This window comes from Balaenoptera musculus, chromosome 4, assembly GCF_009873245.2.
Source record: "Balaenoptera musculus isolate JJ_BM4_2016_0621 chromosome 4, mBalMus1.pri.v3, whole genome shotgun sequence".
NCBI classification, from domain to species: domain Eukaryota; kingdom Metazoa; phylum Chordata; class Mammalia; order Artiodactyla; family Balaenopteridae; genus Balaenoptera; species Balaenoptera musculus.
This window is the reverse complement of record NC_045788.1, coordinates 15519142-15546223: the sequence shown is the minus strand read 5'-3', so window position 1 is coordinate 15546223 and position 27082 is coordinate 15519142. Positions and strand designations below refer to the sequence as shown.

General features: G+C 39.2%; 1 protein-coding gene across 2 annotated transcripts in view; it reads left to right on the top strand.

Moving 5' to 3' along the window:
- The window catches only part of RYK (receptor like tyrosine kinase), a 100666-nt gene that overhangs the window by 39672 nt on the left and 33912 nt on the right, over positions 1 to 27082 (top strand). Inside the window, exons 3-8 of one of the 2 annotated variants that reach the window (XM_036849924.1) lie at positions 8484 to 8583; positions 10329 to 10463; positions 13644 to 13697; positions 17358 to 17502; positions 23276 to 23376; positions 26341 to 26475. In XM_036849924.1, coding sequence (XP_036705819.1) covers positions 8484 to 8583; positions 10329 to 10463; positions 13644 to 13697; positions 17358 to 17502; positions 23276 to 23376; positions 26341 to 26475 — 670 coding nt within the window. The remainder of the gene's footprint in view (positions 1 to 8483; positions 8584 to 10328; positions 10464 to 13643; positions 13698 to 17357; positions 17503 to 23275; positions 23377 to 26340; positions 26476 to 27082) is intronic. The other variant, XM_036849925.1, reaches the window with a different exon arrangement.

Here is a 27082-nt window from a genome sequence, read left to right as displayed (position 1 = left end):
TATTTCATCAGTTATCCCAATCATGTTCTTTATAGCCCTTTTTTCTCCTGTGGCCTTTCTTTGTGTTTCTTGACTTTGACATTTAGGAACATACAGGCCAGTGGACTGTCCCTCAGTTTGAGTTGTCTGTCTGAGGTTTCCTTATGGTTAGATTCCGGAATGTCTCCTTGGTGGTAACACTACAGCATTGCTGTCCTCCACAGTGCACACGATGTCAGTTTGTCCCCTTACTGTTGATGTTAACTGTGATCACACAGTTCACCAGGTTTCTCCACTGTAAAGTTCTCTCCTTTATAATGAACAGGTAATCGTGGGGAAATAATTTGAAATTATATATTAAAATCCCATAACGCAACACCCTTTCAACCACTAATTTTTGCACCTGTGTTTAGAACTAGGTTTCACTTTTAGCCAGTGTGATTGTTTCCTCTCACTGGAAGAGGTGATCTGCACTAGGTAGCCATTTGGTGGTAGTGCTGTAGAAGGAATTTAAACATTTGTGGAGTGGCAGTCTTGAATTTTAAGTTCCCTTGCAACTCTGAGATCCATCGTTTCTGTGAATCTTTCAGGCAGAGAAGCTTTTTATATTCTCCAAAAAATTGATGGTTAGTCCTTTGTTACTTTTCCTATCTTTAATGTTGATGAATATGAAAACAAATAATACATATATTTTAAAATAGTGAAAAATCTAATGAAATAGTAGAGATTCTATTCTGGGTAAGCTGCTGACTTTGAACAGGATGTGATTGTTTCTGGGACCACTTGGGAAAAAAAAATGCTGATATACCATGAGAATATTTTCTGGGCAAGTGTATGAGTAGTGACTTATGAATAAAAAGGCAGTGTAGGATGTGGCAGTTAGAATTGAACAGAATTAAACATTCTCTTATTCATTCGTTTTTAAAAATATACACTAACTTTTTTTTTTTTTTTAATTTGGAGTGAGTTTCAGGGGTCTGACTGCTGATAGTGGGTGCCTGAGGAGTTTTAGGAGCCTGTCGCAAGGAGGAAGTAGGAGTGGAGGAGAGTAGATAGAAGAAGGGGCTCAGATGAATATATATGTTTGAGTGGGAAGCAGTGTTGGTGTGGGTACATGTTGGATTAGGAGGAGCCTTGGTACAGCTGTACTGTCCTTTCATGTTCTTCACATTATCTTGTAGAGCATACTTTCCAAACCACTTCTGTGGCGGGTATTAACTACCATCATTAGTGCACATTTGGCCTGCTCTTGCTGGTATGATAGTCCTCGTAAGGCAGAAGCTCCCTGACTTGTTGGAGGCCATCACATTTATTTACACGTCGAGGCCAGAAGCCTAGAAGGGATCCTAGACTCCTCCTTCACCTTCCCAGTCCAGATTATTCTCTCTCATAATTACACCTTAAATTCGTTTCCTATCTCTCTCGAGACTAATGCCTCATCCTTAGTTTGGGCTTTCATTGTTTCTTAACTAGATACAGAAATAGTCTTCTAACTGGTCTTGCCTCTGGACTGACCTCTTGCTGTACCCCCCGCAAACCTGCCCTAGGGCTCTTGGTTGCCACCAGAATAAAGTTCTATTTCTTAGGGAGCCTTCATGATCTCATCCCTGCCTTTTCTTTTTCTGCCTGCCCTCCTGCTAATTGTTTACTGCCATGTTTTTGGGGGGGGGGTCTGGCAATTTCTGGAATGCCCTGTGCCCTGTTACATTGCTGTTGTTTGCTCTGCTAGAAATGCCCTTTCCCCATTCTTTACCTCATTAACTCTTTTTATCTCAAAACTTATACTTGGTGTCACCTCTTTTTCATCTATGTCAGGTGCCCTTTTCTGTACCCACAGTGACCTTCTCTTTCCTCCCTCATAGCCCTTATCATACTCTAAGAATATTTTAGTAGTTGATTTTCTTCTCTGTCTCCCTCCAAGGTGCTGAGCATGTTAAGAGTAGGAACCTCTTTTTGTCCTCTGTGGCCCTTGAGCCTGGTGTAGCACCTGGTAGTTAGTTACAGGTATTCCTTAACCGACTATGGAAGAGATGCACAGGTAGAAGCCACAGGGCACAGCTCAGCAAATGGGGAACTTCTGAGCAGTTAGAGCTTTTCAAAGTTAGAATGTGCTGCTTTAGGAGTGGTGGATTCCTGTATCTAGAAGTGTGAAAACATAGGTTGGGTACATTTGACAAGCTAGTTGACAAACTAGTTGCACACCTGGGATTTTCCAGATATTTTACTCTGAATAAAGTTGTAAATTTGGAAAAGTGAATGGAATTCATAGTTTGAATATATAGCTAAACTTATTTCACAGTTCATCTGTAGCAGGTGTAAGAATTTAGAGGAAAGTGCTAATCATGTTATATCTTAAAGTGTTTTATAGTAAAAACCTAAGGAATGTGTGTACGTTAAATCTAATTTCATGTTCGGCCTCCATTGCAGCTCCTAATTCCAGTTTTAGGTCATAATCTCTTCAGTGATTTTAGCACAGTTGTTTAATTGAAGTTTGTCTATTTTAAAAGTTAATCTTTTGAGTATTTCATTTATGCATATGGTACGAAATGCAAAAGGCATAGGGGTATACAGTGAAAAATAAATCCCCTACACCTTCCTAGAACCATCCCCAAGCAATCTAGCCACCTAGTTCGCCTTCCATTGGCAACCACTGTTACCTGATTCTAGTCTCCCCTTCTAAAGATAGTCTGTGCATAGATAAGCATCTCTGTGTGTGTGTGTGTGTGTGTGTGTGTTTGTGTGTATTTTTTTGAAATGGGAAAATCATGCAAGGGGCTAGGAGAGACATGTTGGAGAGTTCTTCAACTGATCATGTTGGCTCTGGGATGCAATCAGGAACTTTCAAAAGGAGGGCCATGGCTCCCAGGCTCCAACACTTTGTAGTTCTTGCTTTTTGAGAATTGCCAGAAGATGAGGTATTTGCTTCCAGAGATCTCCAGGCTTCTTGGTATTTCACTTCACATTGTAGATATTTTAACATTAGTTTTAACACATCAAAGCTTTTGATCATAGTGTTCTTCAGTGTATACGTGATTCTGTTTTATCTTGCCAAACAGGTTGTGGTCTTCTCAGAGGCTGGAGCTGTGTCTTATTCATGACATTGTGTCACACTGCCTTAGTGAGTGGTTGGTAAATATGATGGGTTAATTGCATTTCCAGATGGGATGAGAACTCTGGTGTTGCTTCTCTTTCACAAGGCCACACACTCAAAAAAAGAAAAAAAATACTACTGGTGGCTTTAACGAATAAGTAGTTTCTTCTGTATTCCAGGACATTCTCCAATATCCAGAAAAAAACATGCAACTGCATCTGTTAAGTGTCAGTAGATATTTTAGATAGCTGAAAGGCAAAAATATACCAAAATGTAGCAGAATACAATCCCCGCTCACTCCCATCCCATAGCTGTTCTCTGGTTTCAGGAATTCATCATTGTCAGGAGGGTCTGCAGGGAACTTGTCCAGAGTTCCTACAGCAGCCCTGGGGCTCAGCCTGCTGTATCGCCTGCAGAGTGGGGTTTCTATGAGAAATGCAGCACTTCGGGTAATTTCAGAGAAATTAAAAGCCTATTTGGCTGTAGACAAGTGTATTCACTTTAAATCTGTACTGTGTTCCAAAAGGAAGTGGCTTTACTCAGCAGCTGCCTCTTTGCAATTGCCATTTGTTTCCAAGTAAGGGAAGATTACCAAAAATGTTTATTTCTTAGCTTATTCAAATATTTATATATTCTCTAGTTTCTTTTCTGAAGTATTTTGGCTCATTCTTTTTTCTGATAAACAACTGCTGTTCAGATTTCCTTTTGTTCCAGTAGATTATAAATGTTAGCTTTAGAGGAGATCTGTTTCTTCAAAGGATCATTGGCAAGTGAGATTCGATATAGATCGATACATGCCAAAATAGGAAAAAACTGGCCTTTAATAATTGGCAGTTTCTAACCCCAGAAACTGCAGTTTAAAATTTTATATTCTGAAGGTTCCTGAGGGAGAAGAGAACTGCTTTGGAATGCCTTTCATGTTTAGGCAGTGCATCAAAAAAGGGAGGAAGCAAAGGACAGGCATGGTGCTTTCACACTTCTTTTGTTCCAGGCTGCTGTTGGCCAAAGGTTTGGGCTTTTCAGAAATCTTACTCAGCCCCTTCACCACCTCTCTCCGTGCCCCTGACTCTACCCAGCTCCACTCACAAGCTTACTTCTCTCCCTCCTGCCCTTCTCCGCCTCCAACCCCTGGCTGCACTGAGACTCTCCAGAGCTAGTCTTGTTCCTGCCCTCAGCACTGCAGTTAGGGCCTTTGACCCTGTTTGCCACTGGCTTTGTCTGCTGCCCCAGGGGTTCTGGTCCCTGGCTAGCTGTGTCTCTGCTTGCAATAACTGAGACCTAGAATAAAGGAGACAGCAAGTGTGGGGAAGCATAATAAGTTTGGTTTTGAATCTGCTGCATTTGAGAGCTGTAAGATTATTAGGTAGATATGTCTAGTAGGTAATTGGGCATATGGGAGAAAATGAAGATATAGGAGAGAGAGAGATGAGTTGATGATACAAAGTCCCATCAGTGGTGAAGTGGGCTAGAGCTAGTATACTAGGAGAGAAGGGTTTATCATTTGGAGAGGAGAACAGATCTCTCCTTGGGACTGGTGTGCAAAGGTTGAGGGTTCTAACAGATCTGCCTGGAGCTGAAAAGAAAGGCAGAAAGGGGGTTCCTGTGTGCCAGCCGAAGGGGACAAGAGCATCGTCTGAGAGAAGGGAAGTGGGGAGGGCAGCAGGTGGTGACGCTGTGGATCCTGTGAGATTTGGAGTGAGAAGACTAGGGAGAGAGGGGTGATTGGGGAAGGGATTGCTGAGCAGGATTAACGGCCTGCCCTGAACCTGGGGATCATCTTTGTGTAGGAGCAACTTTCTCTTCCAGGTGTGATTTCCCCCAGCAGTGCTGGCAGCAGAAGTAGAGTGAGAGGTGGTCAGAGTCCTGATGGCAATACGACTGTGTCGGTAACTAGTCTTCTTTGGGGCACAGTCTGTGGGAAAGTGAAACCAGGTCACTAGCTAGGCTGGAGAGGATGGAAATAGCTTTATTGGCTTTTGCATCCCAACTATGAGCATAGCCCTTGGCTTACAAATGTGCTTCATAAATGTTGGTTGAATCAGAGTGTTGGAGACAAAGAACCGGTTTTATAGGAATCAGATGTTATGATGGGATCTTTGATAGAGTGGGATTTTTGCATTTGTTTTGGTTATGGGACAATTCTTCAGTACATAGGAACACTGAATGTTAATATTGAAGCCATCGGGAAGATGGCAGGAGACAGAGTGAGCCAAGCGCCCAGGCCTCTGCAAAGTCCCTGTGTGTCACTGATGATGATGGCGTGAGAGATAGCCGTTATGAGTAGAAGTTGGGAGCTTCAGAGTATAGGGGGTTTTGCATGCGGAAGGGGTGTGTAGGACCTAATGATCCTGAAAGAATGCTGACTCTGCTGTCTAGGCCCTGAGGGTTGAGGGTTAGGAAAGCCAGGCTGGGGGAGAAGGTGGGGAAGACACCTGTGAAGAGGCTGAGAGTATGGGAGGCTGTTCAGAATAGTGGTGTTCCCAAGATGTGGGACAAAACAGAAGGGCTGCAATATTGTTCTTGGCAGGGCATAGGAAAGCTTGTGTCAGAATCTGGGGCCAGGAGTAGGCTGGTGCTTATGGGGAAGTGCAGCAGGGCATAGGGTAGCTACTCTGGAATGACTGCTGATGCCACTGGGGTCTGCGTTTATTAGAGGGGACCTGTGCCAGACTGACAGGTGTGTCATATTAATTATTTTATTTGATCCTCATAACATGGTTGTACTAGCCTCATTTTATAAAAACTGAAACTCGGAAAAGTTAGTAATTTACCTAATGGTCACACAGTCTCATGGTTCTAATCCAGTTCTTGCTGACTGTGCTTAATTTTTTTTTCATGCACTTGCCCTTCATGTATTGCCCTGTTTAGAGGTAGCATGGATATAGGGATATAGTCAATGCATTCTCTTAGTCAGTGAGTATTGCTGGGAAAGCCTGCTCATTCTTGGCCCAGGCTTGCTAGGCTGCAGCTCTCTCGCACCCCCTGGTGGCAGTGACGGTATTTCGGCACGCTAAGATGAGAGGGAACACTTCTAGCCAAGGTGCCACTAAGTCACTGATGTGCAGCAGCAAGAACATTCCCTTTGTTATGAAAATGGCACTTACCAAATACAGCCTTTAACAATTGTTTGTATACCTATCTTAACTGTAAAGCAATACTTTAATATTTGCATACCCCCTACAGCTTTCTGGGACTTTCAAGTAGAGTGTGAAAAGAGAAACCCAGAGGGGGAGTTACAGTCATTGGATTGAGCCCTTCTTATCCATGGTTTAAACACCTCCTGACCCAGTTAATACTCAGGTGTCCATCCGTTCTTTTATACTCTGGAAGGTTACTCTTTCCCTGTTTCCTTTCCTCTTTGTTAAGTCCTTTTTTGTTGATTTTCTTCATTAGCATATAAACATGTTTGAGTATCTCCCATTGAAAAAAGAAGAAAGGCTTTGAAATCTACCCCACCACCCACCTCCAGCCCTGCTCCCCACCTATTACCTGATTACATTCTTCCTAGTCAAGTTTCTTGAAGAATGGTTTCTTGAACCTCTTTCCTACTACTGTTTTCCTAACCCACTGCCCTTTGGCTTCTGCCAGTCCCAGCCTCCACCAAAAAGCCCTTGTGACCACTGAATGGGAGAGGGGTACCATTCTTATTGAGTCCCCGAGGGCAGGACAAAGAGTAACGAGAAATATAAGGCCTCATTGAAGGTCTTGAAGGTGGTAGCCGTTCTGAATTCCACCTGTTGCTTTGCAGTTTGAGCTCTTTCTTTTCATGAACATCTCTCTAGCAACAGGACTATATTTATTGATTGATGCTGATTGGTTCTATTAAGCCACCTATGTAGGCCAGGTATTGATAGAGAATATTGGTGTTCCCAGGACATCTTCCTAGTCACCCCTCTTCCTTTCCTGATTCTGAATCACTTGAGAAATAGATCCAGAGGTTAGATGGGCATCCAAACATAAACTTTCTCAGTGGTGAAAGCTGGACTAGAGAATGTGGCTTAGATATTCTATGAGAAATTTGTACCTTGGAATCTGCTTGTGAGGTGAGTGGATCTGTAGAACAGACCTTCATCCACCAGTCACATGCAGGCCCTCAGAGCTTGGCTTTTATCAGATAGAGAAGACATTGGTGACTAGTCATGGTCTGTAAGTTATACATCTCAGCTCCTTGGCCCTTCATATCTATCTGCCTCTCCAGGGCTTCTCTGTCAGCGGCTGTGGTCCTCAGCAGAATTTCTGAATCCTAGATGGCACATTGTACAGGAGAGTGGTGGTACTGTTCTGAGCATGAAATAGAGGGTGGCTTACTGGATTGAATTTCTATCCAATTGAAAATTCCTAGGAACAAATGAACAAACATAACAAGACAGAAACCGAGTCATAAATACAGAGAACAAGCAGATGGTTACCAGAGGAGAGAGGGTAGAGAGGGAGGAAAGAGATAGGTGAGGGAGATTAAGAGGTGCAGACTTCCAGTTGCAAAATAAAAGAGTCAAGGATATGAAATTTACAGTGTGGGGAGTATAGTCAATAACTAAACAATATCTTTGTGGTGACGTATCTTAACTAGACTTATTTTGGTGATCATTTTGAAATGTATAGAAAAAAATCACTGTGTTGCAGAAACGGAACTAATATAGTGTTGTAGGTCACTTATACTTCAAAACAAACAAACATACAAACAAACACATGGAAAAAGAGATCAGATTTGTGGTTACCAGAGGAGGTGGGCAGGGGGAATTGGATGAAGGCAGTGAAAAGGTACTACAAACTTCCAGTTATAAGATAAATAAGTGCTAGGGATATAATGTACAACCTTATAAATAGAATTAACACTGCTGTATGTTATATATGAACATTGTTAAGAGAGTAAATTCTAAGAGTTCTTATCACAAGGAAAAATTTTTTTCTATTTCTTTAATTTTGTATCTATATGAGACGATAGATGTTCCCTAAACTTATTGTGATAAGCATTTCATCATGTATGTAAGTCAAATCATTATGCTGTAACCCTTTTAAACTTATATAGCGATATATGTCAATTATATCTCAATAAAACTGGAAGAAAAAAATAAACACACCCCCAAGACAGTAGTAATCTAATGGGTCATGTAAGAGGTAACGCAGTCTGGTGGAGAAAAGTCTTAGAATCAGACGCAGCTGAGCTGGATTCCCACTCTAGCTACTTTGCATATATTCAACTTCCCTGGCTTGGTTTCTTCAACTGTTTAAAAAAAAAGGAACATTCCTAGCACTGTTTCTGGCAATTTGGACTTTTTAAAAAATAGCTAGATTATTTGTTCTTATGAAAGGCTCATGCATTCATTAGTTAATGACCTAAATCAGTGAGGTCAAGCTGTTGGTGCCCTTTCTGTTATCACGTATCCAGTTTGTTTATTTCTCCATTTTACAGGTTGAATATAAGCTGGGATTCCAAGTAGACAATTTCGTGGCTATGGACATGCCGCAGGTCAACATTTCTGCTCAGGGGGAAGTTCCACGCACTTTATCAGGTGAGTCTCAGTGACAGAGTTTAACATACTGTTTTTAACCGTGTCCCATGTACTCTCAAAGAACAGTTAAACTACTGATAATGTAGTGTTCTACGCACACACGTAGGTATCAGATGCGTAAGTACTTTGAAAAGTAATTTTTTAAAATAGGGATTATTTGGACTGTTTAAACCATTTCCTCTTTTCCGTCTCCTCCAGAACTGTCTGCACTCAGCTCTCCTCTGTCTCCTTATATGCATTGTTGGCCCCCAGCTGGGTCCCTTTGTCTGGTCTTGTTTCTCTTCCGTTAGTTCCCACACTGCAGCCCTGGCAATCACTGAACACTCACTTCTGACCATGTGATATCCAGCCCCTTAGTGCCCCTACCCCAATCAGCTGAGTACATTGCAGACTCCCCAGCCAGTGTGCTGTGTTTACCATCTGCCCCTGCCTGCCTGTCTAAACCTTATTGCTGCGTTTGCCCCAGTGTTCCAGCAGTACCATGCTACATGTAGTTCTCAGAGCCATGCCTTTGCACATGCTGGTCTCGGTATTTCGAACCATGTTTTCATCTTTCCTGCTTGTGAATTTCTATTCATACTAAATTTTCTGCAAGACTCAGAATCTGTACTCTCCTTTTCCTGCTTCCTCTCCCTCCATTTGTTAACTCTTCTGTATTTAACTGTTTTGAACTGATCACATTGTCTTGTAATTCTTTGTCTTTGTCTCTCCCTCTAGCCTGTGCCACCCTGAGGGCAGGAGCTGTCTTTCAGCTATCTACCCTTGGTGCCTAGCATAACATCTGGAACAGGATAGGCACTCAGGACATGTCTGAGTAAATCATTTAAGTGTCATATTTACACCAATTTAACTACTTTTGAGCCAGCCTTTTGAGAGAGGCTCCTGAAGATGTGAGATATAAAGAAAATGAAAAATTTTAAAACTTGACAGTATAAGCCCCAGTGTTATGGAACTTTTTTAACAGTCTTACTCACTGTTATTAGTGACATTCATTAATCTAAGCTTTAAGAAAACATGGGAAGGCTGGTTAGTTTTTATGGGCCAGTAAAGAAATTAAAAAATGCCCATATTGTTCATACGCTGATATAGATGGTAGAATGATGTATTCTAAATTTGTAGAAAAAGAGTCTTAAACTGAAAGATTGGAGAAAAAAAAAAAAAAAAAAAAAGGATGTGCACCAAAATCTGTTATCCCCTTGCTACATTAATTGATTAAAGCCGATTTCTGTTTAGAAAGGTTTTTTTTTTTCTTTTTAATTCATAGTTGAGAATTTATCAGTTTCATTTACAGGTTTATTTTTAATCTCTTCATTAAGAATAATACATAATTGCATTTTGGTGGTGAATTGTCTTTCCTTTTTATCAAGTAATTTTTGTTGTTACTGTTGATTGTGACTGGTGAGGTAGTAGGGTTTGCCTTATGATTCTGTAGCTTTACTATATTATAATAAGAGAACTTATGAGACAGATTGATACATTAAAAATCATGAGCAAATTTGAAAATAATTCTCTTCCTTTATGTCTTGGTTTGTTCTTTAATGCTAACTTTTATATCTGTAATGAATGAAGTACCTAATGTCCGAAGTTGTGTAGTCTAAACATAAGTTCTCTGAAAGTTTCTGCTTAGTATGTTATGTAAATGTATTATTTTTAGTTTTATTGCAACAAAAATAAATTCTAAGTTATTCAATGGGCATTAATGTTGATTTTTAGAAAATTAAAATATTTTTTCTTTTTTTAAACAGTGTTTCGGGTCGAGCTTTCCTGTACTGGCAAAGTAGATTCTGAGGTTATGATACTAATGCAGCTCAACTTGACAGTAAATTCTTCAAAAAACTTTACAGTCTTAAATTTTAAACGAAGGAAAATGTGCTACAAAAGTAAGGAATTTATTTACCAAAGTATGTGTTTTATATAAATGTGAGAAGCTCAAAAATAGATTTTGTCACCTTTTTACAGATTTGTGATCAAATCTTGATTATAGTTGCAAGTGAGAAAAGAGAGCACTAACTGATGATATTCCGAAATAATCACCGAGATAGCTTGTAGCCAGGAATTTCATTCAGGCCCCACTCAGTTCCTGCTTTCTCAAAATCTTTATCAGAATTGCTAAGGACGTTTTCCTTTAGGAGTGTGAAATAGCACTAGTGGCTGAAGAGGTAAAGAAATCAGGTAATTCTGATAGGGACCCCTGAGTAATGGGGTGTTAATTATGAATTACTGTTATGTAGAAACATTGCCCTGGGGCCAGAAAGACCTGCGTTAGAATTACAGCTCTGCTCTTGACAGGATATTGGAACAGGTTTCTTAACCTAAGTCTCAGTTTTTTTCATCTGTAAAATGGCATAATAACCTGTTTCAAGAGGTTGGTTGGTTGATTTTAGATTAATTGAAGCTACTAACCTGAAACTTAGAATACCATATGTGGGTACTTAATACATGTTGGTAGTTTTTGAATAATCTGTTACTCAAGAAATTACAGTGGATATGAAAGAGCTCCAGCATACTAGGTCATAGATCAAAGAATTTTAGAATTCTCCTTAAAGGTTATCTAGTCCAACCCACTCACTTTAAGTTCCAGAGAGATTAAAGTGACCTGAATTTACAAAGTCACATTGGTAGAGCTGGTTAGTATCTAAGGTAGGGGAAAAAAAAAGCTAAAGAAAACCCCGCTAAACTTGCTGAGTGCCTGCTGTGTTCCAAGTACTTTACACACATTAAACCCATTTAATGCTTATAGCAGCCCTAGGCAGTAGGTTCTCTCCTTATCTCCATTTTCTGAGGAGGAAGCTGAGGCTCAGAGAATCCAACCAACTTGCCAAGGCCGGACAGCTCAGTGGTGGAGCTAGGTTGCAAACCCGTGCTCTTGCTTTTTTGGCTTCTTTGGCAAACTGTCTCTTAACACATTTCCTAGTCAAAGTTAGTGCTGAGTGTTATGAGAACGCCTGAGGCCAGCACATGAGTTATAATGGCTAATGTCCAGGTAACATGCCAGTAAAAAAGCTGTACTGCATTAGAACGGGCATTTTTTAAGCTCTAATTTAATCTTTTAATTAGAGTAAATATAAAGTAAACAGTTACTCTCCATGTGTATTTTTCCCAGTTTTATTGAAATATACTTGACATACATCACTGTATAAGTTTAAGGTGTACAGCATAATGGTTTGATTTACATACATTGTGAAATGATTATCATAATAAATTTACTTAGCATCCATCATTTCATATGGATACAATAGAAAGAGAGAGCAAAAAAATAAAAAAAATTTTTCCTTGTGATGAGACCTCTTAGGATTTACTTTCTTAACAACTCTCACATATATCATACAGTTAGCATATTGTGTTAAATAACATATAATGTACACCGTGCTGTACGTTATATCCCTAGTGTTTATCTTATAACTGGAAGTTTGTGCCTTTTGACTACCTCCTCCAGTTCCTCCTCCCTCCTGCCTCTGATAATAACAAATCTGATCTCTTTTCTTATGATTTAAAAAAAATTTTTAATTCTTTAGATTCTGTATACATATAAGTGAGATCATAGAATATCTCATAGTCTTTCTCTGTCTGACTTATTTCACTTAGCGTAAGACCCTCAAAGTCTATCCATGTTGTTGCAAATGGCAGGATTTCCTTATTTTTTATGGCTAAATGGTATTCCATTATGTGTGTGGTGTGTGTGTGTGTGCATGCACGTGTATTTTCACCACTTCTTTATCCAAAATGGACATTTTTAGTCTACGGCCACACCACCCTGAATGTGCGATCTCGTCAGAATGGACATTTTTAAAATGAAAAGTTAGTCCCTTGTTAGCTTTGGTGTTTTGATACATTTGTCAGTTCTTGCATATCCAGTTATACCTTCATGTAATTTTAAAGGCAAAGAAGACTTTAGAGACTCTAGTTCAACCTAGTTGTTATATAATATGAGGAGACTGGGACCTGGAGTGGTCACCTAAGCTTGCATAGGCAGTCAGTGAGGAATGCAGAACAGGTGGTTCCTGGCTCCTAGGGAGGTGGCGCTGCCTATACCATGGCACTTCATCTGTTAGTGCTTAAAGGCAGAATGTTGGACAAGTGTGGTGGGGGTCTGTGGAGCCCACTAAGGTTAATGATCAGCCGATATTCAGAATAATCCCATACCTTCTCCATTTTCTTTAATATGTACATGAAAATTAGCAGTTGATGTAATTTTCTATTCTGTTTTAGAATTAAGTTTAATATAGTACCACCCTTTTTATTTGGTGGTCATACTTCTGGCCACCCTAATCATCCGGTTTACATTCATGACTCTTTACTATGTGATCCTAATATATTTATATGGCTTTCCAGCTTACTACATTTTGAAAACTGTCTGCCACAGAAAGCATACATGTACTGTATAGAATGTTAATGGGTGCTACTGGGGAGAAAATTTTCCTTTATGAGGGTGTAAACTATTGGATCAGACAGGTTTTGTTACTCTCAAACTCCTTAGAGCCTTTGCACTCTGCTAATGTGCACTGTGAACCTCCACAGAGGTTATAGTATGTAGCTTTCCCCAGACTTCTTGACCACAGAAACCCTTTTTCATTGAGCATCTATCTGTAAGTAATACCCATTGGCTAATATAGGCATAGACTGTTGATTGATGAATATAGTGATGATTATCAGAATAGTAATGTAGCATTTATTATATATATATTTTTTAACATCTTTATTGGAGTATAATTGCTTTACAATGTTGTGTTAGTTTCTTCTGTATAACAAACTGAATCAGCTATATGTATACGTACATCTCCATATCCCCTCCCTCTTGCATCTCCCTCCCACCCTCCCTATCCCACCTCGCTAGGTGGTCACAAAGCACTGATCTGATCTCCCTGCGCTATGCAGCTTCTTCCCACTAGCTATGTATATATTTATTATCTTGCAACAAATACCTTGTTACCTAGTTCAGGGACTTCTGTTAGAACATAAAGCTATGTTAGAAAAAATTCAGAAAATATTATTTGGTATTTAAGGATTTTCATGGAAAAGAAAGAATTTCTAAAGCATCTTTTATCTCCTTTTTAATTCAGAACTTGAAGAAGTAAAAACTTCATCCTTGGACAAAAACACTAGCAGAACTATTTGTAAGTGTTACTGTATTATCTTTTTCCATCATTAGGGATGAAAAATGATGGATTGCAAATGAACATGGTTTTGTGTAGCTTGGATGTTTTGTGGTTTCCAGTTTGTCAAAAGATTAAATGATGCCATGCTGCTTATTTCACTGATGTTTTGTAGATTGGTATGTTCAGATGAAACTATTAGAATATTGAAAATTTTGTAAAGCAAAATTCTTACATATTTCATGTGATGTAAAAACTTTTATAAGCAAGAATTTATATCATCATTTCAAATGGTCATAATTAAAGTATGAACGTGAAATATGTGTAAGATCTTCATCTGTTTAACAGAAGGATAGAAAATCTAATTCATGGCCTGGATGTAACCCTCAGCTAGTTTCATCCAGGTGAAAATACAGGCTTAAATATCCACATTGTTTAAACCTACAGAGCAGAAACTTGAAGGAGATTTTTATTTTTTGATAATGGTTGTGTAAGGTAGTATAACTTAGACTTCTTTTTCCTTTTCTGACATGGATACATCATTAACTCTTACTCTTCCTGAAATCATTTTAATAGCAGTATCTTAAAATGTTACTAGATTCTTTGTATGGAAGTAAACTAAAACAAAATTGGGGGAGGGAATTTCAAGTATGCAGAAGTCAAGAGAATGTTTTGATGAACCCCCGTGTGACCATCACCCTGCTTCAGTAATGATCAACATTTGCCAGTCCTGTACCGTTGATTCCTTCCTCCTTTTTCAGTTGGGTGCGTGGGTGGGGAAGGATAGAGTAGTACTTTAAAGCACATCCTAGGCATCATATCATTTCACCCCATAAATGTTTCAGGGTAGGTAACTTTTTAAAAGGCCATTAAAAAAAAAAGCCACAATCACCCAACACCTATTCACTTGTATTTGATTTATCACATGTAACAAAATTAAGTCCTTAATATCTTCTGATAGCTAGTCCATGTTCAAATTAACCTGATTGTCTCAAATATAGTTTCTTCCCTGAATCAGTATCCAAATGAAGCCTACACACACTGTATTTGGTTGACATGTATTTTATATTAATCAGAAACCACCCCCTTCCCTTCACTGTCATTTATTTGTTGAAGAAATTGAATCATTTGTCTCATAGAATTTTCCACATCTGCATTTTTGTGGTGTCATTTAACATGTTTTTCTCTCTTCTAAACTGGTAGTTAGATTTTGTACTTCGTTAGGTTGAGGACCAACTCTTTTGGCTAGAATAGTTCATAGATGGTAGTATGTGCTTCCTATTTTATCTTTTTCATCGCCTCAAGGAGGCACAAAGTATCGGGTTGTCTCAAAGTAGACCATTTTTGAAGGTAAAATAATATGAGATTTGTCTGCCTTTTAGAAATATTTCATTTGGATTTGTCTTTGAGAAGAAAATAAAACTATTTTTTAAAATATTGCTGCTCTCCAACTTTACTTGTAAAATTCTGGTGATTTTATCCGTTTCTTTTATGCTATTAGGGTTATTATTTTTGACAAACAGAATACAGTATTGCGTATCCTTGGTCTCTGTCTGTCTCTTCCTTGCTCCCTGTCTCCTCCCCTCCCTTTTTGTGTATTCATCCATCTAACGTTTACCGAGAGGCTATGATGTGCCAGGTGGTATGATTGAGGCAGAGGATTAAACTGTGAACAAAGCAGACTCCGTAAGCCCCCAGGGCTTTCTAATGTAGCAGAGGAAATGGAGTTGCAGTACCAGTGACGACAGTATCTTATGGCAGTCTGTGACGAGGCCAGCACAAGGGGCTCTGGAAATCCTGAGGAGAGGGGCAAGTAACCTCCTCTGGGAATGAGGGTGAGCTTCCTGAGGAGGGTGGCATCTCGTCTGAGACCTGAAGGGTGACTAGGTGGTGGCAGGTGAAATGTCAAAGTGAGGGAATGGGAACAGTACATACACAAGCCTTGGAATTTGGAGGTAATCAGGCGGGGCGCATTTGGTGATCTGCCCAGCAGAGCGGTACCCTCTCCTCTGCCTTGGAGTGTGCTGAGATGGATACTGCCAACATCAGCCTTTGGGACCTTCCTTTCCCACCCCTTCAAGGTTGAACGGCCTGTGGCATTCTTAAGGAAAGTCATACCTTCATTCAGGCTGCTGTCAAGTCTAGCTGCCCTAGAAGCCATTCGGTCTCTCTGCATTGATCTGTTCTGGTTTATTATTTGTTGATTCAAAGTTTAACTTTTAGAAAGCAATCTTATTTTTAAGTTTTTGAAAGCTATGACTTTTATCTTTTGTCCTGACCTATCCCCATAACTCCACATTTGTATTTCTGTCAGTTTGACATCTCCACGTAGATGTGTACTAGGTACTCTTGGACAAAACAAAACTGTTGATTCTCTGTTTCCCCAACCCGCTTCTTTTTTCTCCTTGTAAAGGTACCTTATCCACCTAATTCTTTAAGCCAAAGCTTTGCTTCCTCTTTTTCTTTCTACCCCGGTTCAATCCATTAGCAAACTCTGTTGACTGCTTCCCAATCCATGAACTTCTCACCTTCCCCGTAACACTCTTGTCCAAGCCGCTGCTCTCTCTTTCTTGGACTGCTGTAGTAACCTGATCTGTGCCTGCTTCTGCTTTTGCCCCTCCCCACAGTATTCTTTATACAGCATGCAGAGTCATCTGTGTTTCTTGTGTTTTCAAGTATGATCGTGTGTGTCATTCCTTTGGTTGAAGCCTTGCAGTGACTTCCTATATCATTTAGGATAAAACCCAAATTCTTCACTAGAATTCTGATGTGAGTACTCATCAAAACTTACATGAATCTCCAGTTACACCAGTTCTGTTTCTATTTCTCTGTCTTCCATTCTGCTTGCTCTTATCATGTGGATCTTTGTTTCTGTGTCTCTTTCTCAGTTGCTCCTGTGTGTATGTGTATACATGTGTCTCTGTGTCTTTGAATTATTTCCCCTATTGCTGAGGCTTTCTTTCTTTTTGAATAATATTAAGGTGACTGTTATTTTATTTCATGAGTATAGTCTTGTTTTCCTGCTTTTATCTTTAAAAACAGATAAGCAAAATAATTTCTGTTACTCTCAAAAGCGAAAAAGATGAAAGGTTTGTTTGTTTGTTTTACCTGTGGGTCGCTCTACTGTATATCCCTCCCCCTGTGAGTTAGTGGTCATCGGCAACAAAGATGTCTGATCTCTCCGTACCAGGCGTCACTGTTGAGGAAGGGTCTGTAGAGCTTGCTGTCCAGTATGGTAATTACTTGCCACGTGTGGCTATTTAACATTAAATTAATTGAAATGAAATAAAATTGAAACTTCGATTCCTGCATTGTACTAGCTACATTTCAAGTGCTTAATAGCCACAGGTGGCCAGTGGCTGCTATATTGGGATGCACCCTATAGAGCATTCCCCTATTGGACAGCACTGCTATAGATGGTTTATTATATGTATACCACTTGTGAATTTTACTCATTAACCAAAAGTTCTATTTAAAATCCCTTTTTTACTACAACAAAAACACTTTTTAAATTGTGTGAATTTACATCAACAGGCTGCTGGTAACTGATCTTATCAAAGAATGGACACGTGAAATGAAAGTCTTTTACAAAGAACAGGGTGCTCGTTGTGTATATTGGGTCACAAAGCAATCGATGATATTTGTTTAAAAAGCTTAATGTGCTGTTCATTTTTATTTCAGATGATCCTGTACATGCAGCTCCAACCACTTCTACGCGTGTGTTTTATATCAGCGTAGGGGTTTGCTGTGCAGTAATATTTCTTGTAGCAATAATATTAGCTGTTTTGCACCTTCATAGTATGAAAAGGATTGAACTGGATGACAGGTATCGTATATATTTTGGGAAAGGAAAAAAATAAAAGCAGTTGTTTGCATTTACATGGGAGCCCACACACACCCATGCCCCCTGGTGCACAGTGGTGCAGGGGAAGAAGGGTGGTTAAGCCCTAGCCAAGGGAAAAAATACTGTCTTTTTGTTTCTCTGATTTTATTTTTAAAAATTTGTGAAGTCAGAAATTAGTTTATTAGTTGGTGGAGAAGTAGTAGAGATCAATTTTTTCCCCATCCCCTTTGACATGACTCTCTTCTAGACTCCTAGTACCTTTTTGAAATAGCCCTGTTTCTTCCTTCTAGTTTGTCCCTCCATCACTATCCATCCTTCTGTCCATCCATCCATCCATCCAATTTATTAACATTTATTGAGAACCTGCTATGATTTAAATCATTAGTTCTCAACCTGGTCGCACATTAGCGTCATGGGTAAGCTTTTAAAATACATCAGCACTTAGGTACCCCCTTCCAGAAATTCTGATGTCATTGGTCTAGGGTGGTGTTTGAGCATCAGTATTTTTCTTAAAGCTTTCTGGATGAGTCTAATGTGTAGGCTTTGAGATACACTGGGTTAGATATTATGCTAAGTGCTAGGAATAAAAAAAAAATAATGATATACTTCGTGACTTCAAGTATTTAATCTTTGACATTAACCCATAATTATAAAAGTTTGTAAATTTGATGATTGTGGTATGTGTATTATAGTGTGGGAATAGAACAAGTGTTTGTCCCAGCCTGGGTGAGTCAAGATGACCAGGAGGACATTATAGCCAGGATAGGGTGAGAGGTAAAGATGGAATGATAGACAGGTTTATTTTCCTAGTGCACAGTTCTCATTTCCCTCCTCAGTGATTCCCAGTTGCTGACTGAAGACATTCTCAGCTTCGTGACTTGGCTTTCAAGGCGCCCTCCTTTACAGTCTGGAGATGAGCCTGCCTTGTCTCTCATCCTTACTTCACGCTCCAGTTAAATGATTATTTGTTCCTCACTTTTGCCCTACACTTTGCCCTCCAGGACTTTTGTTCATGCTCTCCTTTGCCCACAGGGCTCCCTGCATTTTTCACTGGTTCAAACCATTCTTCACATTTCAACTCCATTGCCATCACTTTCATGAACTCTTTTTTAAGCCTCCCAACCATCAATTTCTCCCTCCTCTCTTTGTCTCTCTCTCTCCTTCCCTCTCTGTTTCTCTGTCTCTCTCTCTTTTTGGTAGCAATTATTTTGCTTTTTCCTTCTAAAATCAGTTTTTGTGTACTTGTCTCTCCTGCTAGAATGTAAGCTTTTCCCAGTTAGGGAGCAGTGCATCTTACTGCTGACTCCCCAGTCCTACATGGTGCCGTACGTACAGCAGGTAAGCATATGTGTGGCAGAAACAAAAGCACAAGGGGATGGGTATCCTGGTTGGATTAATTCCTGCCCCTAAGTACTCTCTGTCCCCTCTGTTACACTTTCTTTATCTGAGGAGAGAAAGAAGAGAGAGGAGGTCAGAGTGAGAAGGGAAATTCACGGATGGGGTGTTTCAGAGTATGTTTTGTATATATGGTTGTGTTAGAATCGGGTTTTGTAGAGAAAGAACTGAGGGGGAAGTGAAGTAACAGGAAGATTTTGATGGGACTCTGAGAGAGGATATGGCAGAGTTAGAGGTCACTGGAAGGCATGGCATTTAGTAGTCTGTCTTGGTAAACACATTCTCCTTGAATGCTTGCTGCTTGTGTGGGGGCGCTCTGAACCCACAGAGATCAGAGTTGTGTAAGAACTTCAGAATCCATGGGGCTTATACCTTTGCTGCTGAAATAATTTGTTACCACCCATGAATTGGTGTTCCAGTTCTCTAGTTTTCAGGCAGATGTTTCCAGACGTTGCCTGAATAGAAGTAGCTTTCATCATCACTTGTTTTCAGAGTACAGCCTAGTGGTTAAGAGCGTGGACATCTCTGAATTCTGGCTGTGCTACTTACTAGCTTTGTGGCCCAGATAGAGGAAGTTCTGTAGCTGCTTTATGTCTCAGTTTTCCTCATCTCTAAAGCAGAGATGATCATGGCACATACTTTGTAGGCATGTTGTGAAGTTTTAGTGAAATAAAAGTGTAAGCTCTTAGAACAAGCCCGGCATATAGTAAGTGCCATTATTATGATTTTTCTTTTCAGAAAGTTGCAGTGTGTTGGTAGTGATGGACTAATTTGTTCTTCAACTCTTTCCTATTCTACTAGCTGTTATTTATTACATGCCAGGCAAGCTAATAGTGGTGACTAGAAAGTTCCCATCCAGTAATCTAATAGAGACACTGCTTCTTCCCTCTGCGCTGGGGCCACTGAGATAACAATGGCTACCATTTCATTGAGTGCTATTTACCAGTACTGTACGAAGCACTTTACATGTATTATCTTATTTGACACTCACAGCCGCTTATGGGTATGGTACTGTCCTTGTTTTAAAGATAAAGAAACAGGCTTGAAGAGATTAAGTAACTTTTTCAGGGTTGCACTGCTAGGACCAGGGCCAAGCAACAGGAGGGACTCATTATTGTTGTAATAGCTGTATTGTAATAACTCAGTATTGTAATTGTATAAAGCACTTGTTATATGCCAGGCACTGTTCCATGTGCTTTACATCCATTAATCCTCTTAATCCTCACAGCAGCCCTGTGAGGTTTGATGGAACCCATGGCTCCATGGAATTGCTTGCACAGGGATGGTAGAGAGTTCTCCCATTCCTGACACTCAGGAGCCAGAGTCCTCTTACACACAGAGCTTATTTAGAGGCAGAGAATAAAACTGCCTGAGGTGTGCTCATGCCAGGGGCAGTTGGAGCCCACGTGTGTGACTTGCCCTCTCCTGAGACTATAAGCTCATCTTTTCAGTCTCTGTGTTGTGCCAGATGAGTGTATTCTGGAGATGCAGAGCTTTTGTAAAGTCCTTCCACAGAGGGATTGGTCTGCACCCTGTCTGTACGGTAGTCTTTCCCTGTTAGCTTGCAACTGTAGGAGAGTTCACTCCTTTGTGGGATACTTGAACTTGTTATTTGGCAATATCTTCATTTTCCATTATCTGCATTGCCCCATCACCCTTGCCATTACTGGTGACAGGGTCCCTTTTATTTCCCCTTATTCATTTCTGTATTCCCCTTATTCAGTGTCTAGCAGGTATCACTGAATGAATGTTGGCATGAAGAATCTGTTGAATGAGGGATGAGTAGAGAGAGACAGGAAACCATTCTGTTAGAGCAATAATTCTTTCCCTCTTTCAGTATATATCAGTAGCTCATGTCAGCAGCAACTCTTCTATGTGGTTTATAGCTTTCTATTCCAAGGAAGGATGTTTTTCTCTGTTTATTGATTGATTGATTCAGTAAGTGTTAATTGAGCTCTCACTAAGAGTTGGGCCCACTTGAGGCCTCTTGTGCCAGGCCCTGGCTTAAGTGCTGAGAAGGGAGGAGTGAACAAATAGGTATTTTTCCTGCCCTCATGGAGTTTACAGTCTGCTTGGGCAAGATAGACATTAAACCAGAAATCCCTGCTAGAATGTAGGTTTCATGAGGGTAGGGATCTTTGTTTCTTATGTTCACTGCTGTATCCCCAGCACCTAGCACAGTATCTAGCATCTAGTATACACTTAGTAAATAGTTTTTGAATGAATAATTAAATAAATGAATTACACAGAAAAATAGAGAAATATAAATTATAATAAGCGCTCTGAAGGAAAATGATGATCTTTGCCCTAAGTTCTAACTTCAACGCTAAAGCAGGGTTAATGTCTTCATAACTAATCTTACTTGCGTATGAAAGTCAAATGAGATAATTTATTTAGACTGGTGTTAAACTATTAAGTGCTAGCAAGTGTACATTTTTATCTCATTTTTTACCTCATGTGATGTAGATATTGAATTTAATAGGTATCAGGGGTTGATCCCCAACTGCTCCGTGCTTCTCTCATGACAGTAAGTCTGGGCTTTCAAAGGTTTGTTCTGATCGCTTAACATTAGTGCTATGCTCATTGTAGGGACCACTAAATATGGATGAGCGCATAACATCTTTGTATGCCCAAGCTTTTCAGGAATTCTGAGGTGGTACAAGAGTGCCACCTACTGTTGAGCTGCTGAAGAGAAACACAATAACTAGTAAATAATTTGGGGTCTGTGCATATTTATTCAACCTGTACGTTGGTTGCAGGTAATATTTAAATTGTACTTTCACGTGTATTATACAACTTAAGCCTCACAAAAATCCTGGGAGGTAGGTTTTCTTAGTCCCATTTTATGGGTAAGTAAATTGTATTCTATTATTTCCCCCCTCTTTGGGGATGATAATGCTTCTCTTCTCTCCCCATTATTGAATCTTGGACTTTTTAACAGATTTGATTTCCGACGTGGTCTTTGAGTAGTATGTACTCAGAACTCCAAAAACAGGTGCCTGGTGGTTCCAGGAATTAAGGATGCATAATATTGGTAATAATATGCATAATTAGTAATAATAATTTGTAAGTGTATGTTTGAGGGCAGGGCACTGCCCTAAAAGGATTATATTTTTCATGTAATCCTTTTAGCAACCTTTTCAGGAGGTAGTATTATGGTTATTTTATCTGCGAGGAATTTGAGGCTCCAAAAGCATTTTGCCTAAGGTCATACAGCTAGTTAATAAATGGTGGTGCTGGCAGTTTTGATTTCAAGGTTATGCTCTACATCTCTTCACTGTACTGTCCCATACCCACTATATGTGTAGACCTATATAGATCAATTTTTGAGTAGCATCTTTTTATCATTATGTGTTTTTTTAATCATCAGGTTATGAAAATACAGAACTATTTTGTGGGGTGTGGTCATTTAAACGATTTTCATATTTAGGAAATTTGGGAGCCTCTTATGGGACTCTGCTGATCCTATAGCTAAGGGAGGCATGGAAAGTAGACCTTCCTCCTGAGGGGATGGCATCCTGCCTGTGATTTCACTCTTCATGCTGAATTTCTATGCTTCACTTCTCCACTGCTGCAAAAGTACAAGGGCTGAGGCAGTGAAATTGGAATGTGTGCAAGGGTGACCCTGGGATAAGGTCGTCGTCCACTGACAAGACAAAAGGACATTAATCTGTAGTAGTCTTGAGTATGGGATTCACATTTATTTGAGCCTACCATTTTCTGGGTCTCCTCATTACTTAAAGAATATGGCATAATAGAATGCTTCACGTGCTAGAGATTTCTAATAAGTTCCGTAAATTCTAAAAAGGTTGGGATTGGGGAAGTAGAAGAAACAAAATGTATATGATTAAACAGATTTGAACCGGGTCGGAAGTCCCTTCCCAAGCTTTGAGCACGTTGGCATGTTTGATTTGCTTTCATACTCCATCATCTGTAGGCCATTTGATTTTGGACCATCATTAAAAGAGACCTGTCTTTATACTCCTTTTCTTAAAAGCAATCTCATTGAGAGGCATGAGTTCTTTTCCTAAGAGATGGTTCCCTAGCATAACATTTTGTGAGGTTCAGGACTGCTATCTATGGTGTCTGAGGAATACCACATTTGTGAATGACTATGATATGATGAACCTGCCTGGTGGTTGTGGAGGTAGAAAGGAAGGAAAAAAATAGAGCTCTACGTTATGAGGCAGATTAAAATTTCAATATGGAACATTTGTGATAGAGATCCATGCATTATTGTGATCTCCGTTAGGGTTTTAAGCTGGTTATAATGGCTACATGCGTTTTGTATGTATGGAAAAAAGAAATTTCTCATTGAAGCTGACTTGCCAAGTATTTCTCTCTTAAAAATTGTTTGCAGCATCAGTGCCAGCAGTAGTTCCCAAGGGCTGTCTCAGCCATCTACCCAGACGACTCAGTATCTGAGAGCCGACACACCCAACAATGCAACTCCTATCACCAGTAAGAGTTAATTTAATTCTAAAGATGGTTTACTAAAATTGTCTATGGTCTGTCTTTCCTTGGTCCTGTGTGGTTAGTTGCTTGTGGGACGTGTGCCATTCTGTGTACATATTATCTAACATGTACAGAATTAGGCTTTAACTTTTGCTTTCTAGAGCATTGACTGAAACATTCCAAAATTGGAGTATTAAAATTTTAGGTTTAATTGCTAGAATTAGTTTTGGGGAGGTTTCTATAGATTATGTTAAGAGGGCTGCTGAATCATCTCTATACAAATTCAGAAGGAGGATTTTCAGGTAGTTAGAATAAGCCACTGATCTCTATGAAGGCAGAGACTCAGATTTTAATGAATTATTTGATGGTCTCATGGGCTGTGGTTAGGACTTTACATTGTTTTCTGATCATGATGGGAAACTAGCTGCCATTAGAGTTGAGAATGGGGTCTGATTTCCTTTTTTTGAACAGGATTTTGATGAAAGTTTTTATACTGTAACATGTAGCTGTTTGGGGGAAAATAATCATTCTTAGAGTATAATTTAGACATAATGAGGACTCAGTCACCATACAAATAAGAAACTACACAATCATCAGGATAGACAGTGGACCACAAGTCAGGGCTCAACTCAGTGGTGCCATTGATTAATGAGGTTCTTGTAGGCGATTAACTATTATCTCCCCTGGGCTGACATTTACTCTCTAGTAAACTAAAATTAAAGAGTATCTGTTTGTCACCCAGTGCCCTCTTGTGGTCTTTCAGTACTGTTTCTCCTTAAGAAGTACCAGGATTCTTTGGAGAAACGGATGATTCCAGGACTGGGTCGGGAATGTGTAAGATAAACCTGGGACATGTGTTGAGCCAAAAATCCAGGAAGCTACTGAAGACAAGAGCTCCCCAAAATGGGACCATTGAGCATCAGAAAGAATAATGACTGCAGTGGATTGATGAAGTGATGTAAATGTGAAATGTAAAAATGGGTAAAAATCCACAAGTTCGTAATGATACTTTTTAGAAAAATCGGTCATTATGGGAGTTAACTAAGGCACCAATAATGCCTTACTCTGACAACTGGCTACCTGAACTATTTCACAATAACCAGATAGTGCTGGTTTATGAAGGAAAATGTTTTTTTACAGAAGAATCCCAGCTAATAAATGTGGAAGGAATGATAGAATTAGAAAATCATACTTGCATCCCCTAATAAAATACTTGATTCAGGAAAAGATCGTCAGTGTTTTAAACTATACGAACAAAAGGAAGTAGGGAACTTTACCATTTGAGGGATCAGAGTGTCACTGCCTGAATCCACTACTGAAACTTAGCATCATTAAAAGTAGGACAGCTAAGTATTTTGTGCTCCCAGATGGAATATTCTTGTCTCCCCTCCCCCTCCAAGAGTTAACCTGGATCTAATCAAGGCTGTAAAACTGACTTGCAATTTACAAGAAATACAGGGATAGAGAAACAAGTTAGATGACACTAGAAGAGGCAGATGCTGGACATTCTCCAGGATAATTGACGCAGTTTCTTTAATAAGATGTGGCAAGAAAAACGAAAGGGAAGGAGGGGGCACTCTAGCTTAAAAGAAATCTAAGAGAAATCATAACAGCAGTTAACATCTCCAAGGAAAGAAAGACGTATGTTCCTCAGGAAATATAATGATAGATGGGAGAGTAGTCCAAACTATTTATAAGAAACACATCATTGCTTTTAATGTCTAGCTGTCAAGATTTGCTCATTAGAGTCAATTCTTGATTGTGGATATAACCTTAAAGACGTAGATAAGTAATTTATTATATATGCTAAAAGCAAAATGCATTTTAAAAAGTCAGTGGAAATACATTTATTTGTTGACAAATTTTTTTATTTACCACCAGTAAGAAGTTTATTTGTTTTGTAGACATTACCTTAAGGAGATAGATACTTCATTTCTTATGTATGATAAAAACAAATAGTGCTTTTAAGAAAACCCAATGGAAGTATATTTGTCTATAAATAAAAAAAGAAAGGAGTGGAAAAAATACTTGAAGACAAAATAGCCGAGAGTTTTCCAAAATAACAAAACACAACAATCCACAGATGCAAGAAACTCAGAGAACTCCAGGAAGGACTAAACACTCATAAATGCACTCATAAATGCTCACATATGCACACGCACCTAGACATATCATGGTCACAGTGCTATCAGTGGAATCAGGCTTTGTCAGCCGAATCCATCCATTACAAAGTTCTCCAGAGCCCTTCATGTGGTTCTTCTCACAGCCACTGATGACCATTGTCCAGGTCCACCCATTCTTTAGGGATTTTTCTTCCCCAAAATACTGTTCCAGTGGGGTTACCAGTCCAATTTCTGCTTGCTAACACTAACTTTTATTCTGACTTTTTTTCTTGCAATGAGAATTTTAATTTATGGCCAGAAATTCTGTTTTGCTGTCATCATATTAAGAATGAATGGGAATTAAGGGAACCGAAAAACGAATATGAATCTCACAGTGGTATGACTAGGCTGTATGGATGCCAGAATGATTAAATCAATTACATATTTTTTTTAGAAAAGATATTTTTACAAACATCTCTTCATTCGAAAAGGTTTTTTTTTGTTAGGAGACTATATTAGAAAATCTTTGGAGAGAAAAGCAGTCCATATGAGGGATTAAATTAAATTCCATGAATCAAAGCTTGTTTCATTTGGCTGAAGAACAATTGAACTGGTAGTAATATAATATTATTTTTAGTGTTTCTTGTTTTAATTCTGCATTTTAAGATTTTGGGATAGGTGGGAAAGTGTTTCTTTAAAATTTAGTATGGCCTTCATAAGTAATTCTCCCTGTTCGTGTGTGTGCCTTTTTCCATTTATGATTCTTACATTGTTTCATTCCTGTGACTTGAGTCCTGAGGTTCTAACTGAACTAGTTGACCCTGATGCCATAATAAGGGTATTTATATTTCTTGGTTTGGCTTTGTTGGCTCCTCAGGTTATCCTACCTTGAGGATAGAGAAGAATGACCTGAGAAGTGTCACTCTTTTGGAGGCCAAAGCTAAGGTGAAGGATATCGCAATATCCAGGGAGAGGATAACTCTAAAAGATGTACTCCAAGAAGGTATCTATTATCTCAAAATCAGGTTTTCAAGGAAGATTTAATGTTAGTAGTATAAAAATTTTTTTGTTTCAGAATTTAAGAATTTGATCTCATTTTGAGTTTAAGGATAGAAAGCCGTGCACAATTTGTTTCCTCTATAACACTGATTTTTATTTTCCCTTTCTTTAGATTTTCAATTTGCCTTAATATGGACAGCTTTGGTGCAAGTGTTGATTTTCAAGTATATTAAGGCATGATTATTAGTGTTTGTCACCTTTAAAGTATATTTTCTGTTTAGTTCTTGTCTGAGATGATCACTACCTAGCAGGCCTCTTTGAAACATTCTAAGTAATTCTCTCTGTGATGGAAAGTGTATGGGTTCTAGCAGAAGGCGCATGCATGGGGATTGGAGTTATGCCCAACTTCCAATCCCAGTCCCACAATTTATTACCTGTGTGACCTTGGAGAAATCATTTCCTGTTTTCCATGTCCAGTTTCCTCTTCTCTAAATTTGGACTCCGTTGTCTACTCTTAGACATTTATGAAGATTAGATGAACTGATGTTCATTAAATGAACTAACACATGATAGGTGTTTGAGAGATAGTACCCTACCTTTCCCCTCTTGCT